Source organism: Solanum lycopersicum, chromosome 7 (assembly GCF_036512215.1).
Source record: "Solanum lycopersicum chromosome 7, SLM_r2.1".
NCBI lineage: Eukaryota > Viridiplantae > Streptophyta > Magnoliopsida > Solanales > Solanaceae > Solanum > Solanum lycopersicum.
The window spans coordinates 67,399,978-67,419,049 of NC_090806.1; the positions used below are offsets into that span (position 1 = coordinate 67,399,978).

Genomic DNA, 19,072 nt, shown 5'->3' on the forward strand with positions numbered 1-19,072 from the left:
AAAAACACTAAATTCAATCCCCAAAGAACATGAAAATTGCCACATATATAAAACTATCAAGTAGACGTTTGATCATGTGATACCATATCATTATATGGTATCGTGAGATGGAATCAGCGTTTAGATATGTGATTTTACGCTAATTCTATCTCATGATTTCATATCATGAGATGTGATATCATATTATCCAAAAACCATGATATGAAATCATATGAGAGTTATTTTAATATAAAAATTGATCCACAAATTTATAATTTGTTTACATGTGGAATTAAATAGTTAGTTATATCTACTAACTATTTATTCCACATGTAAATAAAATTATAATCACATTATTATTTTTTTAAGATCACCAACATAAAATTTTTTATTCTCACCATTATATAATCACTTAAATTAGTTTATGATTTGATGTGACAAAGGAAAGTGAGGTTAAATAAATAAATTGTAAGACGTAGTTTGGTAAATTTAAATTTAAAAAATGATCAAAAATACTTTTGAACTATTTGAAAATATTTAAATATATCCTTTATTGACTTATTGAGTTAAAATTACCTCTCAATCCAATTTCTTTTGTTCACTTTTATCCTTTAAACTAACAATCTTTCTTTATAAATTATTATTAATAATAATTATTATGTGACATATTTCTTTTATCTTTAAAACTAACAACCTTTTCTTTATAAATTATCACTATTATTAATAATTATGTTGCATATTTCTATTAGATAAATTTAAAGGAAAAATTACGCGTATAAGTAAGTATATATTAGCTTATTAGTTAATATAGCTATTTTTGTCTTAACTTACAATTCACAACCTATTTTTAATTATAATCTTGTTACTTAACTTTTTAGTTTCGTATAATTCACATATTTGTATACTATAATTTATATAACTATTTTCACTTTTGATATTTGTAATTGTACAAATTTGTTATTTCGAGTTTATAAAAAAATTTCAAATCATACGCGAATTATGCAAATGAAATTGCTTAAACTAGAGCTACAACCTGTAAATATGCAATCTATAATTATGGAGCGCAATTAAATTTATTATAGAAGCTATTTGCCAAGGTTTCTCAAATTTAAATTACAACCCATCAGATTTTCTCCTATCCCGCCCCGACCCAGATCCAATTAAAATATCCTTTCATTGAGCTTAAATGACCCATTAAATTCGGACTGAGAAATAGGATCCGACAAGTTCGATCCGTTTGTTATAGAAAAGGCACAATCCTCCGTTACACTACCACTGTTTTAGTGAGAAAAATTGAGAATGGCGAGAAGGCGATTGTTGCTGTTGTTAAAGCCATTCGATATGTTACCATCACGTCACTTCGATGAAAGTTCTCATTTCAGAAACCCTAAGGTAATATAAAGTAATTTGTAATTGTTGTATGTATTTTAGGTGTTTGATGATATGCCATAATCATGTATAATACGCCTTGCCCTTGAGACAGCATGCTATTTATATTATTAATGATGCATATTAGAATGAACTTTCGAGAAAACTAGTTGAGGTTGGCCCTCGCGAAGGTGAGGTGTATGCAAACCTTACATATAACTCTGTGGATTAGAGACTGATTTTGATAGACTCGCTGCTGCTATGGTTAAAAGGTATGATGAAAAATATTAAAGAGAAAAAAGTAGTGACAACACAAATATTAAAGATAACCTAAGTATAATAGACAATAACGTAATACAAATAATATTGGTAAGGAAACTAATAGATGCTCCTGGCTAGAACACTGCTCTGCCTTAACAGAGGCGTATCTAGAGGGGTTGCCGTGGGTTCACCTGAACCTATGCTCCCCTCTTTAGATCATATATATTAGTGTCATATTCTTTAAAAAAGAGTATTTAAATATAGATGTGTGGATCCATATTTAAAGTATCATATAATAATATAATGATGATCGGGTGCACTTTCTTTTTGAGCAACACCTTTTCAAGTGGTTCTCTAGCATGTTTTGACGTTTCAACTAATTTTGCTTTTGTTTTTTCCCTTTAATCTTTCAAAATTTTCAAGTGTGTTACATTTGAAATTCCTAAAAAAATTAACACCATAAATTTTTTGTATAATTAAATCTAATGCGTATATTAAAATCTAAAACTAGTGATATACCTATAATTTTTCAAAATTTTATACTTCATATTAACAACCTAAAATCCAAACCGATCAAATTTATATTTAAGATATATTTTCGTTATTGTGCAACCATCTAGCCGAAATTCTAGATACACCTTTGTACCCTAATATTCGACTTCTATGCTATCTTATCTCCAGGGTTATGTCCTCATTTAGCTGAAGATGTGTCATGTCTTGTGTAATCACGTTTCTCCGCTTCTTACTTGGTCTACCTTTACATCTAGTCAAGCGTATCACCGTTGACCTCTTGGACCTCCTCACTAGGGCATTTGAGCTTCTGTTATTCACATGTACGAACCATCTCAACATCGCTTTCCGCATCTTGTCTATCACCGTGGCTACACTCACCTTGCCCCATATATCTTCTTGACTGGTCATCCATCTAAGAATCCTCATTTCTGCTATTTGAAGGTGTGACTTCATGACTAGCCAACACTACACCCAGTACAACACAGTCGGTCTAACAACCACTCTATAGAACTTACCTTTAGGTTTCGGTGACACATTCTTATCAATAGGACACTGGATGCGAGCCTATATTTCATCCATCCCGCTATACGATTTGCTACATCCTCGTTGATCTACCATTTTCTTGGATTATTAACTCAAGATACTTGAAGCTTCCACTCTTGTGGATGACTTGTATATCAATCCTCACTTCCCCATCCACCGCCTGTGATGAGAAACTGAACATGTATTCCAGTACTCTTGAAACCATTAGACTCTAGGCTTTGTCTCCATATCTCCAACTCCTCTGTACTCGTACTAGTTGAGGCAATGGACAGGGGTGGCCTGCTTTGTGGCGTTCCGTGTTTAAAGGTGGAACTACAATGGTTGAAGGATGGTAGTTCAAGCTACCTATTCAACTGACCATTCTTCCCCCACTGTATGTCCACCCCTGCCTTTGGGTATTAGCCTGCTAATTATTTTGTTGATGTTGGTAAAATATATTGATAAAAGGTCTCCATTAGAATGACTTGGTGATCTTTAAAGAAAACTAGTTGAAACAAAGAAAGATCGTACTTATTCTCTTATATATCGCTTAGTGAAATTTGAAGCATTATGCTTTTTCTAGAAGAATTTCTTTGTTGACTTCTACATGTTATCAATTTCAAAACCAAATATTCTTCTGTTGACTTCTTTATGTTGATGTTGATTTGTACAATTGTTTGTTCTATTTAAGTGTTTTTGGATATTTTGTTAAAAATATTACATAATTTAATTTAATTTTTTGATGCATCCATCTATCGAAAAAAGTTTTATTGCTTCTTCAATGTTTGGATGTCCTTAGCGAGTTCCTGGCCGCTGTCCTGGGTCCTTCACTCAGTCGTTCGTTACACATGAAAATGTTGTTTAACAGAACAGAATTCTATGAACCGGAATTAACATGCACCATTGGATAAACAGAAAAGAAGAAATTAATAGTCCTTGTACAAAGGGGGCAACTATTTGACTACCCATAACCATTGACAGCTCAGATTCTCCCCTCCCTTAGTTATTTTTCCTTTGAAAGTTGTACTTCCGAGATATTTTGTTGATTGTTACTTGCATAACTAGTTATGTGCTAGAGCTTGGAACTTTAAAGTATTCAAGCAATTGAATGATATCACCTGGCTGATTCTGGTGGCTATTATGTCTTTAGCAGGTAATATGTCATTAAAATTAGAACATTTCTCGACTCCCGAGACTAATTGACCCATAATAACTAGCAGATGATTTGCACTCCAATCATTTTGAACATGATATTCTTTTCTTTTACACGTTATTCTCAAATATTTTAAGTCCCTGATGACTGTCTTATGCCTCAATTCTTAAATTCTGATGCTCCAGTAGGGTGAGACTTCTTCTCCTGCAGTTATCGCAGGTTATAAAATATCTAGACAGTAGATCTCTGGTTCATATGGAGGCTATTAACTTCTGTCAAAATATTTTGAGGAAAAAGCATGTCGATTGGGAAGCTGTTTATCGTTTTAATCTATGTCGGCCGATCCGTGATGTAGATTTAGTAGTTACCATAGGGGGAGATGGTACGTTACTGCAGGCAAGCCATTTTATGGATGATTCCATTCCTGTTCTAGGAGTAAATTCTGACCCAACTCAAGCAGAAGAGGTTAGCTCATTTTACAATTGTTTATGATTTGTGGCTATTAACTTCTTCAGAATCCATATTCAAGTCCACCTGTGATGACTTCTATTTCAAGTTGTTGTGTCACTTCTTATGTGGTTTAGGTTGAAGATTGCAATAAAGAATTTGACGTTACAAGGAGTACAGGATATCTTTGTGCGGCAACTGTTAAGAACTTTGAACAAGTGAGACTTTGTTACTTATTATTTATGTTTTCCCATAAATGTACTCGTGACTTTGTATGATTACTCATGATTAAATTCAAGTGTATGCTTTTAGTTATTGATACAAATCTAGTGTGCAGTAGAAATGGTTGGTTTTCTGGCGCCTAAAGTTTGTTTTAGTTAGTCTTGCTATCACCAGTGAGACTTGGCTCCAGTGGCAACGAGCCTCATAACCTTTAGGTCTATTTTATTTATTATTTTGAGGGAAAAAAAGAACTCCCGATTTTGTATAACTGTCAGGAATTGTTGTCATGCTTAATTACTTTTTTTTTTTTAATGGTTCTCCCACTCTGGATTATGCTTCACCCTTTGTAAGAGCAATAAAGTTGTTTTTTGTACTCTAGCTTTTACTTGTGCATTTTAAGTTTCCAAAAGATCTTGTCCATAAAAGCATAAAAACTTGGTTTATTTGAGACTACCACCGAGCAACATGCATGGGGATCAGAAAGCGCAAAATGTGGTTCAAAGATCATGAAACAGTCTGCTTCAACACAATGATGTCCCTGCATATATCCTAGTTGTATCATGGGGACAGACTGTCATTATAACGGTTAACTAGCTCGTTTATACTGTCTTGCTTCAGCTGGAGTGATGTTAGCTTCTTCTTATGTGGAGTTATGCATATTAATGGGGTGACTCCCAACAAAATGAATCATTTCATGCTCACAGTAGCATATTCACTTTCACATAGGGACACAACTTTTTCACCATGATGCTGCCACAACTCTTGATTTAGGATCCTTTTTTTTTTTGTGGCGGTGGGTTAATTTCCTAAAGCTGCCTTAGGTATTAACTAATAACCTTTTGTTGCAGATAATAGATGATATACTTGAAAATCATGCTAGACCTTCTGAAGTCTCAAGGATGTCAATCACTCACAACTCAAAGCAACTTCCGACTTACGCACTTAATGATGTTTTAATTTGCCATCCTAGCCCTGCTACAGTTTCTCGATTCTCATTCAGGTGAAGGTTTAATTCGTTGTAGCTTATGAAGCATACTGCCCCCATATATGCTGTGTTGAGGTAGGTGCTTAATGATGTTTTCTCTTGACAGTAAAAAGAAAGAGGGCCAGTCTTCTTCTTCAATGGTGCATTGCAGATCAAGTGGACTTAGAGTGTCAACAGCTGCTGGGTCAACAGCAGCAATGCTTTCAAGTGGTGGATTTGCAATGCCAATTTTGTCCCGAGATCTCCAGTATATAGTGAGAGAACCCATTTCTCCTGGAGCTTATAATAGCGCGATGCACGGTACTGTGAAGCCTGAGGAGTTGATGGAGATTGCATGGTATTGCAACGAAGGGCTGATTTATATCGATGGCTCTCATATTATTCACTCTGTTCAACATGGGGATATCATTGAACTCTCTTGCAAAGCTCCAAAATTGAAAATTTTCTTGCCATCTCACTTGATATCGTAAGAGTACATAACAGAATTGAACTCTTGTAAATTTGTTTACATGAAGGTGTACATAAGGGTTTGGCAGATTCTCCCTTTTAACTCTTGCAACCTTTTCTTTTTATTGCACAATGATAGATGATGACAGTTTTACAATTTCTCAGCTCAAAGACTGCAGGGATGACGGTTGTGGCCTAGGATTCTGCTCTCTAGACTTGCAACTCCAGAAACACTATTACGACGAGATGTGGATCACATTTCAAAGTAGTTCTAATCATGCAAAAGAGGTAGTTTCTAGTTGAAGATGCTTATAGACTTATCAGTTATCACATTGTTTTAGTATGAACGTTGAGGTGTCCGAGTTGAGTCCTCCTTAAGGAGATGTTATGAGGTTTATCTAGGTTTCGAGTTAAGTTACATACACATAAAGAATACCCAATTGGGAACTTGGCTATTGAAGATGGGGATACAATGCATAGACACTGGCATATACAGTTTCCTTTTTATACAACTTGTGATATTTTTCTTCTTTTTGTATGTCTTGATGAAAAATATGTGTGTATTGGGGTGGGTGGGGAGGGGATCTTAAATGTCAAATGGCATTGAAGATCTTAGTGATTGCAGTATAGAAAAACTATGCATTCACTGGTTGTGACAAACACACGCAGGCCATAGTAGAGAAGTCATTACAAGTAGGATGATAGATACTGATCACAAAAAAGTAACGAGGTGACACCCATACTAAATTGTGTGTTGGCTTCATCAAAGCTATTGCCTTCCACTAGAAAAGAATCAACTTCATGATTTTCTGGTACAGTGATGAGACTACTTCATCCTTAATCAGAGATCTCGAGTTTGAAAATTCTGTTGAAAACGTCACCCTTGAATGGGTCCTAGAGTGTGCGATCTTAATTTAGTCGGTAATTCAATGTCACATGGGAAGCAAAAAATATCAACTTCATTTTAGCAAGGACATTAGATATTATATGTGACTTTGTAGATCATACCACTTGCACAATTTATTAGTAGGACATAAGATTCGGAATTTGAATTTAAGTTTTGATTTAGAATCATAATTTTTGGTTGTTAGATATGAAATTTACCTTACATATTCAGACATAATTTCAACTTCAAATGAATCATTTTCCAAGTCAAGGTCAAAGAGACCTATTTAGTGATAAATGAGACTTAATGTACTATATTTCAAATTAATAATCTCATTGGCTTTATAATATTTTTTTAAAAATTATTTTGGATAATGTTTAATAGGTATGGGTGAATTTATGATATATACATGTGGGGTTTCCCTGGCCTCCCCACAAGTATACAAACTACTCCACACCATCCCCTCGTTACTTTTTACTGTTATTCATTATATATCGTATTATATATCGTTGTATAATAGAGTATCTAAGGATGGTAGGTAGATATTGCGAGTTTAAATTTCATAAATAACAGTATTAGGTAATGATTTCTCATTTATTCAAATTTTGGTGCATATTCAATACATATATGATTATACCAATGAATAAAAAAAATCACATATTTTTTTAAATACTTTTAAAATCTGATTTTCAATATCAGTCATTGCCACATCAAATCGTTTCGTATAAATTCCATCGGAATAACAAGTGATTGAACTTGTAAATAGGAAAGTCTATTGAAATTTAATCATTTTTCGTATTTATTAATTTAAAAAAGAAAAAGTATTTTAATACTTGATTTTGACTCTTTACATAGATATTATCTAACATATAATCTTTCTTTTGGCTTCTATTAAAAAAAAAAAGAAGATCTTTTTCGGATAAAGTATTCTAATGGATATTATTCTTGTCTTTTTATTGATATTTTTTTATAGGACTATAGTAATATATATAAAATAACAAAATATCATTGGGAGTAGATACAATAAAATCGTTAACAGTACCCACATCCAGCTCAGCGGGTCACCATTATAAACCCGACACGTTCTCTCAAAATCAACCATTTCTTTATTTTCCCCCAAATTTCTCAGAAAGCTCACAGTTTATTCGTTTCATTTACTGCATAAACCCATTTTTGCAACTTCCAGATCTTTTGCTTCTTCATACGTCGGAGTGCTGAAGAAGTGATGAAGATTCAGTGTAATGTTTGTGAGGTTGCGGAGGCGAACGTGTTGTGCTGCGCCGATGAGGCGGCGTTGTGTTGGTCGTGTGATGAGAAGGTTCATGCTGCTAATAAGCTTGCTAGTAAACATCAGAGAGTTCCTTTATCTGGTTCTTCTTCATCTATGCCTATGTGTGATATCTGCCAGGTATGTAATTGTACTCAGTGAATTGAATGGATTCTGTGGATATTGCTATTCGGATTCAGCTGTGTCAGTTGTATTTACTTTTATTTGTTTTGGAGTAGCGTAAATTAGACGTAGATAAAGTTGTATTTTTTTTTTACTTTTTTGGTTTTTTTTTAGTAGTATAAGTTAATGATAGGTATTGTGGGTTTATTGATACTACTGTTTATAGAATAATAACAATATTTCTTAGTGTAATTCCACAAGTGGCGTCTGAGGGTGGTATGTATGCAGCCTTACTCTTATCTTGGGAAGGCGGTGAGACTGTGTATGATCCTTGGCTCAAGGATGAAAATACAGTCTTGATGAAAATAATGGAGAAAAGAACAGTAGTTGGAATAAGTAATATCAATGATTGAGGCAAAGGAAGCAATATGTAATGATAAAATCATAGACTAAGCTTGTATGGGAATAATAAAAATGATACTAATAAGGGAAACTTGCAGTATAAGCACTATGTCTAGGTCCTAGTCAACTTGAACCTATTGCATTTCAGAGTCTGTCTTACAACCTCCAGCCTACGGTTAACTCCGTTGTGTGTCTATTCAATCAATACTATGTTATTTGCAAATAGCATATACCATGGCACCTCCATCAGATATGTTGCATCAGTTCATCCATCACCAGACAAATTAAAACGGGCTTAAGTTGATCTATGTTGCAATCCCGTCGTGACTTGAAAGTGTTCCTAGTCTCTTCCCACTTCCGTACCCAGATCTTGGCTCCACCGTATCTGTCCTTATTCGCCCTAATGTAAGCTATGGGTACACCTCTACCCTCCAAACATCTTCACACATGACACAACCTCCTTAGGACCTTGTTGTACATACTTCTAGTTTAATGAACACCATATGTAAGTCCATCTTCCTCTCCCTATACTGACAGCCCTTCACGCCTCATCTCTACCACCCTCTCTTAAATTTTTATATTGTGACTTTGCAACTTGATACCCCTATGGTTGTCATATTTCTGTAATCTGTACATATCCCTTGTTCTTGTAAAACGAGATCATTGTACTCCACCTCTTTTGTTCGGGCAATTTTTATGTTCTAAAAATGACGGTAAACAATCGAGTTAGCCACTACATGCCTGATACTACTGTATATGTGTCTTAAAAATTTCAAGTGCTACTGAACTAATTCTTTTGTTTTGTGGAAAGATATGCAAGTAAAGTTAAAATCGAGGTGCAAATCTAATTTCTTTTAATCATGTTGTTTCAATAGAAATTGCATATTTGGTCTTTGCTTACCTTGATGTCCCACCCCTTCCCTTCAAAAAATAAAAAGGAAACCCACAGAAGAGGCAGGGAAGAACAAAATAAAGAAAGGAGATTAGGGGTATTCCTTCCTGCATGCATTATGAAGATATGCAGATCTTTTTCACGAATGGATATATGGAGGTCTAAGTTAAATATTATGCTGCCTTCTTGATTGGTTATGGTTCCATGAAAAGCTGCTGATTCATGGAAATTAATGTAGGATATGGTTTGCATATGGCATGTGGAGGGCTCATCTAGAGGTTCTTAATGTTAAACTATGGGCTACCCTTTTCCCTTATTTGGCAGTCCTTTTGGGCAAGAGATTAAGGAAGCAAGAGGTGATAGATTCCTACTTTTCTGCTTAGAGGTTTCTCAACATCTGTTTATAAGATATACTGAAATGCATTATCGGGTGATCCATGTTATAGGAATAAAAGTGGAATTCGAGATGTAATGACAGAATTCAGTCCAAACATGTGATCATCAGAAGAAAGTGTATTACACATATCAAGAAGGACAACCAATTGTGATTACTTGTTGTTCACATAAGGGTTCATGGTTAAGGATCGTTTATTGTTCACTTTCTCCTGAAGAGGAAAAACTGAGGTTGAGTCCAGTCTCCTTTATTAATTTATCTTATTGAAAAAGGGTGAAAAAAGAGGTCTTGGGATGGGGGGAGAAGGTGAGGTGATGGTGCATTTACCTCTTATAAAGGAGAAACCTAATCTGGAGCCTTAGCCATAACCTGTTCTCCAGTTCATAATTATGAATATTCATAGAGAGAAAACTATTGTTAACTTTTGCAACCCACACCTTTGCTTTAGGGGGGATCCACTCCATGTTTCAAAAAACATATAGAAGCTCAGTTAGAGGTTGAAAATGTTAGTATCACATAGGATTAAATGTGCCTGTTCAGATTGTAATGCTTACGCAATCATCTGGAGTGCTCATGATATCAAATCATGAACATTACTGGCCTTTTATTCTATTGTAAGTGCAGATATTAATCACGTTAAGGAGTTTGTGGTTATTAGTTGGACTCATACTGTTGCATGAAGCATAAGTTACCATTTGGCATAGCGGAAGTGATTGCATCTTTCTCTTCTGGAGATTTGATTTGATAGCTGAGGTTTTTATTTTCCTTTTCCTTTGTGGACCCAAAACTGTTATTTCCCAAGTTTATGAAATTCTGCTACCTTCTAATAAGAGTCCCTTCACTTCTGTGCTTCAGTGTGACTTTAGATGTATACAATTCATGTTTATTTATCTATCAATTTCTTTTTTCCTTTTTTAAATTGGTCATATCTCCAGTTTATTGGTGCCGTACTATTCTGAGTATTGATAAAAAGGATTCTATTTATGCAGGAAACAGTTGGCTATTTCTTTTGTCTTGAGGATCGGGCATTACTTTGCCGAAAATGTGATATTGCTATTCACACAGCTAATCCTCATGTTGCTGCTCACCAAAGATTTTTGCTGACTGGAGTGAAAGTAGGACTTGAACCTGTTGATCCTGGTGGTATTTCATCCTCAGGGACATCACAGTCCATTCAGAAGGTTTCTGAGCCAGAGTCTGCTCCACTTTCAAAACGGAATGCCTCAGTATCATTGGATGCTCAATTTAACAAAGTGTTACCTACCCAGGTCAGTGGCATTGAGGATTTTGCTCCTACTAAGTCTCCGTTTGCTGGAGGTTCTGCAGCTGGAAGTATGCCACAATGGCAGTTCGATGAATTTATTGGTCTGAGTGATTTCAATCAAAATTATGGATACATGGATGATGGATCATCTAAGGTACGGTTTAAGTTGTAGTTGTTGTTTGTAGTTTTCACAATTGAAATTAGATGAATTTCTTGGACTGCATTTTAATCAGAAGTATGGGATGGATGACTGATTACTTGAGGTATTATTTAGATCTTACTTTTCATGAATATCTTGGACTGCATCTGTATTTCTGATATTGGATTATCATCCAAAAGAGAAAAATCCCTGATGGAGTCTATTCCTGCCAGTAATGTTGTGTGGCATGCATGCTCTGTTATCTATACTTAAGGGTTTAAGTCGTAAGCGTGTATTTTCCCCTACAAGAAACCAAAGAATAATCTTCATCTAAAAACATGGAACTGGAAAAATGAGTTTATGGTTGGATTATCTGTTGGTAGGACCACTTTATGCATATACTGGTAGCCCCAACCCAATCTTTTGATTGGACAGACATTTTGCCACGAACTTGCCCTTCCCCTTCATATGACAAACTCATAGGTGATAAAGATTGTTGGAGTATTACCATATTGGTGATATCGCACTTCGCCAAGTAAATTTGGGCCTCTCAAATGCTTGGAACTCCGAGTCTCGATTAGTGTTGAATATAGACATTCTAAAGTGCACCATTATTATTAGCATGTGGCTGGATCACAACCTTGCTTAGGGTTGTGACAAAATAGAAGCAGCTTTAGCTATTGCATCATGCCCTTTTGTTTTGGGCATTCATGCTACAGAAAATATGCCTTGGTGTTAAGTCACATTATTGTTTCTATGGGTGCTTAGTATATGAAGATACATTTTCGACCTTATGGTTGCTAGATATGACTAGTCAATTATTTTCTAAAAAGAAATATTCGGTATATCGCTTGCCTCTTTGCTATAAGTAGAATGCATGGATATACCCAGATAATCAATAATTTGCACAGGGATTATGTTCAATGGCTTCTAAATTAGTTCCTCCATTAAAATCTATCAGGCGGATAATGGCAAACTTGGTGGAGAGTCGGACTCTTCATCAATCTTAAGAGTTGAAGATGAAGAACTAGATGGTGATGAGTGCTTGGGTCAGGTGCCAGACACATCTTGGGCAGTGCCACAAGTTCCTTCCCCACCTACGGCCTCTGGACTTTACTGGCCCAAAACTTACCAGAATCCGTTCGACTCTGCAGTGTTTGTGCCTGACATTAGTTACTCCCCTTCATCGAGCCTTCAACAACAACCTCCAAGTGGTACTCGTCTGAAACGAAGAAGGCAGTGTTAATGCACTTTAAGCTTCTTCGCTCACGTTTGTGATAGGTGATTCAGATCCCTAAGCTGTTCACTCATGTTAGTGATAGGTGTTGCAGATCCCTAAGCTCTTCACTAAAGTTAGTGATAGGTGTCTAGATAGAGCGGTGTGTGGTAGTTGAAATTTGATTTTAAAGTTGTTTCCGCAATGATTATTGTGTGTTTCTCCAATGTAAGTAACCTGCACTGTCTGCTGCAGTTACATAGAATGCCAAAAGTGTATTAGTTCCACTCCAATTCCCAGAAGTTGTACAAGAAAATGAATTTGTGTAAAACTGGAACCAGAGAAAAATGACCAGTGTATCATCTTAATTTACCTCCTCTTCACTTTTTCTCCTAGTCGATTTGAAATTGCATATTAGAAATGTGCATTTTAGTTCAATTTGTTGAATATTTGTATTCTAGCCCATCATCGACAATAATATATTCAGTGTAATTCCACAAGGGTTGGAGACAGTAACATGTATACAGACCTTACCCTTACCTTTGTGTCGGGTAGAGAGGTTATTTCTGATGATTCTTTGGTTTCCCCCACCCCACCCAAAACACACACATAGTAAAGGAGAATTCAAACATCTAGCGTCACAAGTTATATGAATATCTACATTATCATGCATTTAATGCATTGTTTACCCATATTAAATATAGACGGGTCAGGCGTTTGATTATTTTTTTTTGGTCTTAACCTATTTTCAACCCGTACAGGATCCCTTCATTTCCCAATAGCCTCATGATGCGTTGTTAAAAGTGGCTGGTCCAAGCTTTGCTTATCTTTGTATAAAATCATATTCAAAGTGGATGAAGTTAGTTATAAGTGGTCGAAATCAAGAGGCAGCTCATTTGCATTGGTACCTACTGTCAATTATTGTATAGAAGAGCTGTAAAAGCTCTACTATTTGCTAATCTAATGTTAACACATGCCTTTGCCTAACCTAAGGCCCCCCCCCACATGGGAGAAATTTGCAAATTTAGGCTTCCAACTTAAGTAAATAAGTAGACTTTGACATATATATATATATATATATATATATATATATATATATATATATATATATATAAAAACACGTGAAATGGTTGCATTAGGCTTCGAGTTGGAGAGTACTTATTGGAAAAGGGGGTTCAACTGAACTCTCCTCGATCTCTGTCTGTTTTCTAGATTTGGAAAAGCGTAGATTTTTCAAGAATGAGAATCATATGATATGTTGGAAATTTCTTATGATATCTTAATGCGTGAAAGTTAGATAGGATAATGCTATGTCCACTTAGACAAATTCAGATATTCAAGAATTGCCAGTTGTGTTATAAATTAAACAGGTCTAGTTTAAGAAATTATCAATATGTAAGATGCTTTATTTGGATTATGTTGATTTCGTCAATGTTGATCCCAAACTCTATAGCATGTTTGGAATAAAATTTCCGACTTCGTCATAAACCATAAGCAAAAAAACACATTGGTTTTGCATTGAGCAATGGTTCAAAGTTTTGGCGTAGTGGTATAATCCGACTGGCCTTATAAGTTTGCTGATAACATAAACTGTTCTTTTAGATGCTTTAAAAAGCCTTAAAAGACATAATAAACGTGCTAGCCTTTTACTTTACGAATCTTTAATAAAATAGTTGTGGTTGCCCATCATGTGCTTAGGAGCCATTTTTCTCCTTTTTTTGAGGGGTCACTTCTCTTGTACGTTATTTATGATGCGTGAGGATCACCTTTTTCTTTTCTTTTTTTTTTCGAATTAATCATAATTTTTCGAGTCAATTTGCTCAAACCTCGACTAATTTCATAAAAATACAAAGAAATTATTTAGCATTTTCTTTTTGTCTCTATTGAGATATGGTTATATCTTTAAGTACTAGACCACGACTAACTTTATCAAATATTTACACAAAAACTTGAACAAATGATAAAAAGCATATCATAATATATCTCCAAAAATTTGAATCTCGAACTTCATAGTTTTTAATCCATTTTATCTTTTTTTTGTTTTTCACCCTGAATTAATTGGTCTCTCGCTTCCTAACAAAAACGATTTTATATTTAGAAAAAAAATAAATTTAAAATTTTTAATTAAAAATAAATGAGTACTTATCAGTTCGCTATCGGTCTTATTTGTTATTGATTAGCAGGTCAGTTACACATTTAGTTGCATTATCATGTGTCAGGGACATTGTGCCCTCCCATTAATGTATGCCTGTAAGATTGACTTGGAGGACCTTGAAAAACTCAACTGTTGACAACTCCAATTGCATCTCATAAATTATTTAGCACAGAAAACAAAAAAAAATAAAAATTTAGAAATTAAATATGAAAACTACCCATTCAAATTCCAGCTCAAACTTGAACTGAATTGATTGCCCTATGAGTACCAAGTATAAACTCCATTTTTTTTTTCAAACCAAAAAAAAAAAAAAACAGAACCACCCTATACATATTAATTTACAGAACCTAAATCATCACACTCATAGTGACAATATTACTTATTCACTCTTTTTTTTAAAGATACTAATAATTATCAAATTATTTTTTTTAACTTTTTTGATCATGAGGAAACATAAAAGACATTGAAGAAATTTTACTTGTTATAGTATCCAATATTTCTGATGCAGATGGCCTTAGGCTTGGTGAATCACCAAGACAAAATCCTGCTAATGACACCATAGCTTTAGCTTCTTCCAAATTATAAGCTCCGTTAAGCTTTGAATCCACCATTTCTATAACTTTAGATGAATCCCTTAATATAGTTCCAGCTTTTGATATTAATCTTTCTCCATTATCCGATGAAAGAGCTTCGAATCCAGAAATTAACTCTAGAACGATTATGCCATAGCTGTAGATATCGTTCTTCTTCGAAGCAATGCCAGTTCTCAAGTAATGAGGATCTGTGTATCCTGGAGAACCAAGCATCATTCGATTTGCTGATGGTGGTAGAATTGTGGAAGAAAATCCCATTTTGGCTGACCCAAAATCGCAGAGTTTAGAGTTGTATTTCTTGTCTAGTAAAATATTAGAAGCCTTGATATCCCCATGGACGATTGGGAGTGGGCATTTGTCATGGAGATATTCTATGGCTTTAGCAAGTTGAAATGCTATAGCCATACGATTTCTCCAGGAAAGTGATTTTCTACCATCAACGCCGCCGTGTAGTTTCTCCTGTAGAGTTCCATTAGGCACATATTCAAAAACTAACATACCTTCTTCTCCGTTGTCACAATTTCCTAGAAATTTCACAATGTTTTCGTGTTGAATTTGCAGCAAAATGTCTAATTCTTGCTTGTAAACTCTCTGAAAACGCTCAGAGCTTAAATCCATGATCTTCACAGCAGCAAGCATTGAATCTGGAAATTGAGCTAAATACACCATACTAAATCCTCCATAAGCAATCAACCTCGACCTCGATAAATTCATAGTGAATTTCTCAACTTCATCACAAGTAAATAACCTCTTCACCCCTAATTTCTTCAAATCCCCATTTTCTTCTAAATCCCCTGTAACCCTAGCATCAGTACCCTTTCCCCGCCGCCTTAACTTGAACCCCAAACACTTAAACAACGCCATTAAAGCAAAGCAAACAAACACCAAAACTGAAACAACAACAACAAAAACTCTGTTATCGTAAAATGTATTTTTCTGGGTTGGAGTTGAATCAACAATACTATAAAGGGGTTTCGTCGGTGGAGTGGCGAGTAAGGGTTTTGATGAAGCAGAGGAAGAAGAAGAAATGGTGAAAAAGAGAAATATAGAAAAGAAATAGGAACAAGTGAACAAAGAACCCCACCACCTACAGACAAATGGACTATTTCTATGTATAGAGTTGTTTGATTTTGAAATTTTCTTAATATTTGACAATTTTTTACTCTTTACAGTGCTGGAAGGTGAGGCTTCCATGGAAGCAACAAAATCCAACAAGGGATTTTTTCTTTTTTTTATTTCTAAAAACAAAGATATATTATACCGATGAAAAAAATAAAAATAAGTGGAGACATAAAAAAAAATAAAAAAATCTATGTAGTAGGAATATGAATAGGAATAATAAAAGTAGGAAAATGCATATAGTTTATAAAAATGTGAAGGGGGTGACTCGGAAAACAACAATTGATTAAAATAGGCTATTTAGTGTCCCTCCGCGGTAGAAAAATCGAACCTACCGATAAGTCAGAATGAAAAAAATATTATTAGGTTAATATATTTTTTATAATTTTATAAAAATATAAAATTGGATTATCGATTTGATATCAATTTTTGATATTGAATAAATTGATAATTCATTAAAACCATAGTAAATTATTACTATACTCTTGTAAAAATATTAAATACTATTAATAATTTAACACAACTAGATTCTGCACTGTGATCTGCGAACTCATATGTCATAGCATTTCTACTTCTCATTAGAAATTTCATCTTATGTTTTAGTTATAACATGTTATTATAGTCTTCGTATTATATCTGCTCTTATTGATAAAATTTATCATTATATTTTTTTATATCATAATATTAAAGCATATACATCTAATTTGTTTGTTTTACTGTATCATACCAAATTGTTAAACAAGTAAAAAATCATATATTTATTTTATGAGTTTTTCTTATTCGTAAACCTAGAGTAATATGATTATAATTATACTCCTTGTATTAAGGGTTTAGTTTGAGTCAACTTTTTCTATAATGGAAATCAAATAATCAAACCAATTAGGAGTAATTGATTTCTGAAATATTTGAATAACAATTAAGTCGTTTTTTCACCTATTCATTTTAATTAAATTTTCAATTTTTTTTGTTGGCTTTTAAAAACGTGGCATACACTACCAAATAAAAAATTCCAGTGTCTATATTTCAAAAATAATATTACCAAGTCAATTGCTCTTTCAACCAGAAAACCGTATGCATTTGTCTAAAAATTTAGTCATTTTCAAATATTATAATAAAACTTTTCTTTTTATGATTAAAAGATGGGAAGTACTAAAATATTTCGAAACAAGAATTTTAATAGCTCAATTGATTAACATTTATAAATTTTATCTTATTATTAACGGTTTAATTTCCAATCTTATAATCTTTGGACATTATTTCTCTCATGTGTAATCATTTAAAAAAGAAAAAAAAATATAGAAGAAGTCATTAATTGAACATCTAAATGAAATTTTTGCACGTTACTATTCCCTCGTCCAATATTGTTTGTCATGATTTCTATTTTTCGAGTCAAACTATAAAAATTTTGACTAATATTTTAAGATGTATTTTTTCATCATATTAATATGTAAAAAATTGTTATTTTATAGTAACTTTTAGGATATCTATTCTTTTTTGTTTAATTAATTGAATTAAAGTGATCTAATTTACCTTTGAAAATTAGTCAAATTTACTTTGAAAATTAGTTAAATTTACTTTTAATAAGCGTAACATGACAAATAATTCTGTACGGAAGGATTATCTATTTAGCCTTTTACCTACCATAATTTTAACACATTCACGTAAAAGTCATTTAATAGCACTAATTATAAGGACCATTTGATTAAATTAATACTCGTTTCGTTCATTTTATTTATCGTGTCATGCTTTTTAAAAATCAATTTGATTAACTTTTAAAATTAAATTATATTACATTGATTTGATATTTTAAAGAAAAAAAATTAGATATTTAAAAACTATATGAAAAATTGTATAAATTGTAATTTTTTGCATATCAATATGATGAAAAAATACAATTTAAAATGTTAGTCAAAATTTATATAATTTAACTCTAAAAGTAAAAAATATGACAAATAATAGTGAACGGATAGCGTATTTATCTCCCAAATTTTATTTTACTTTTTGAAGAGAGGTCGGCTTTTTAAGAAAATTAATGTAGATTCTTCATAATTTTTTTTAGTAAAGAAGTAAGAACAATTAGTGCAATTATTTCGAAGAAACATTATTTTTTAAAATGAAAAATAAAAGAATAGATAAAATATTCTTTTTGTCCCAACTCATTTTTTTTATAATTCGTCTTAAAAAAATGTAATATTTTTATAATTAGAAAGAAAAGATTTAACTTTAAAATTTTTTAAATAAAATGATTTCTAGTCACACATTTTTAAGATTAGTATTAAATTGTAATTTTCAAAATTCTTTCTTTCTTTATGAAATTTTTTGGTGTGAAGTTAAACAATGTTACATAAATAGAAACGGAGACAGAGAACTAAAGCATCTTCGGGATTAACTATTATTCCCCCAAGGAACGTAGTACCAAGTACTTCCTGGCGAGCTTTAATATGATTCGATTTATAAGTAAGCATCTCTTATAAAATATGAGTAGTTAGCTTCGTATAATTTAGAAAACACTATTTTTCTCGAAACTTATTATTCATATTTCTCATTAAAAGGTATTATTCGATAATGTATTTCTAGCATACTCCCTGAATATCAATCATGACTAACAATCAAATCAACATAATTGGACTAATAAGAATGGGAAAATGACTAATTTAAGTTTATTAAACATGAAAGGGCCAACACTTGATTAGATAATTGCAATTAATAATTCATAATTGTAGTT

The 19,072-nt window shown here is 33.2% G+C and overlaps 3 protein-coding genes across 6 annotated transcripts; 2 read left to right on the plus strand and 1 right to left on the minus strand.

The window, feature by feature from the left end:
- Nucleotides 1–1,060: 1,060 nt before the first annotated feature.
- LOC101249385 (NADH kinase) lies at nucleotides 1,061–6,429 on the plus strand. 3 transcript variants are annotated; one of them, XM_010326099.4, is made up of 6 exons: nucleotides 1,061–1,371; nucleotides 4,007–4,261; nucleotides 4,381–4,461; nucleotides 5,314–5,465; nucleotides 5,557–5,916; nucleotides 6,063–6,429. In XM_010326099.4, the coding sequence occupies exons 1-6, from the start codon at nucleotides 1,279–1,281 to the stop codon at nucleotides 6,094–6,096; spliced, it is 975 nt and encodes a 324-aa protein (XP_010324401.2). In that variant the 5' UTR covers nucleotides 1,061–1,278; the 3' UTR covers nucleotides 6,097–6,429. The 3 variants fall into 3 exon arrangements, with proteins under 3 accessions (XP_010324401.2, XP_010324402.2, XP_010324403.2); XM_010326100.4 differs by having other exon boundaries at nucleotides 1,202–1,371; nucleotides 3,982–4,261; XM_010326101.4 differs by having other exon boundaries at nucleotides 1,202–1,371; nucleotides 3,985–4,261.
- A 1,370-nt stretch (nucleotides 6,430–7,799) lies between these two features.
- LOC101249106 (B-box zinc finger protein 22) lies at nucleotides 7,800–12,852 on the plus strand. 2 transcript variants are annotated; one of them, XM_010326098.4, is made up of 4 exons: nucleotides 9,418–9,626; nucleotides 9,706–9,823; nucleotides 10,851–11,279; nucleotides 12,226–12,852. In XM_010326098.4, the coding sequence occupies exons 1-4, from the start codon at nucleotides 9,481–9,483 to the stop codon at nucleotides 12,508–12,510; spliced, it is 978 nt and encodes a 325-aa protein (XP_010324400.4). In that variant the 5' UTR covers nucleotides 9,418–9,480; the 3' UTR covers nucleotides 12,511–12,852. The 2 variants fall into 2 exon arrangements, with proteins under 2 accessions (XP_004244294.1, XP_010324400.4); XM_004244246.5 differs by lacking the exons at nucleotides 9,418–9,626; nucleotides 9,706–9,823 and adding an exon at nucleotides 7,800–8,191.
- A 1,915-nt stretch (nucleotides 12,853–14,767) lies between these two features.
- On the minus strand, nucleotides 14,768–16,630 carry LOC101248797 (probable receptor-like protein kinase At1g33260). The gene has a single exon (XM_004244245.5). It carries the CDS (start codon nucleotides 16,420–16,422, stop codon nucleotides 15,064–15,066), a length of 1,359 nt encoding a protein of 452 aa, XP_004244293.2. The 5' UTR covers nucleotides 16,423–16,630; the 3' UTR covers nucleotides 14,768–15,063.
- Between the last annotated feature and the right edge of the window lie 2,442 nt (nucleotides 16,631–19,072).

Excerpts from the sequence above, each read along its gene's own strand:
- LOC101249385 (XM_010326099.4), top strand. The coding sequence starts at position 1,279 with ATGGCGAGAAGGCGATTGTTGCTGTTGTTAAAGCCATTCGATATGTTA. Across the intron at positions 4,462-5,313 it reads CTGTTAAGAACTTTGAACAA|ATAATAGATGATATACTTGA; the intron begins GTGAGACTTTGT and ends CTTTTGTTGCAG. Across the intron at positions 5,917-6,062 it reads TTGCCATCTCACTTGATATC|CTCAAAGACTGCAGGGATGA; the intron begins GTAAGAGTACAT and ends ACAATTTCTCAG.
- LOC101248797 (XM_004244245.5), bottom strand. The coding sequence starts at position 16,422 with ATGGAAGCCTCACCTTCCAGCACTGTAAAGAGTAAAAAATTGTCAAAT.
- LOC101249106 (XM_010326098.4), top strand. The coding sequence starts at position 9,481 with ATGTCCCACCCCTTCCCTTCAAAAAATAAAAAGGAAACCCACAGAAGA. Across the intron at positions 9,627-9,705 it reads TCACGAATGGATATATGGAG|GATATGGTTTGCATATGGCA; the intron begins GTCTAAGTTAAA and ends AAATTAATGTAG. Across the intron at positions 11,280-12,225 it reads TGGATGATGGATCATCTAAG|GCGGATAATGGCAAACTTGG; the intron begins GTACGGTTTAAG and ends AAAATCTATCAG.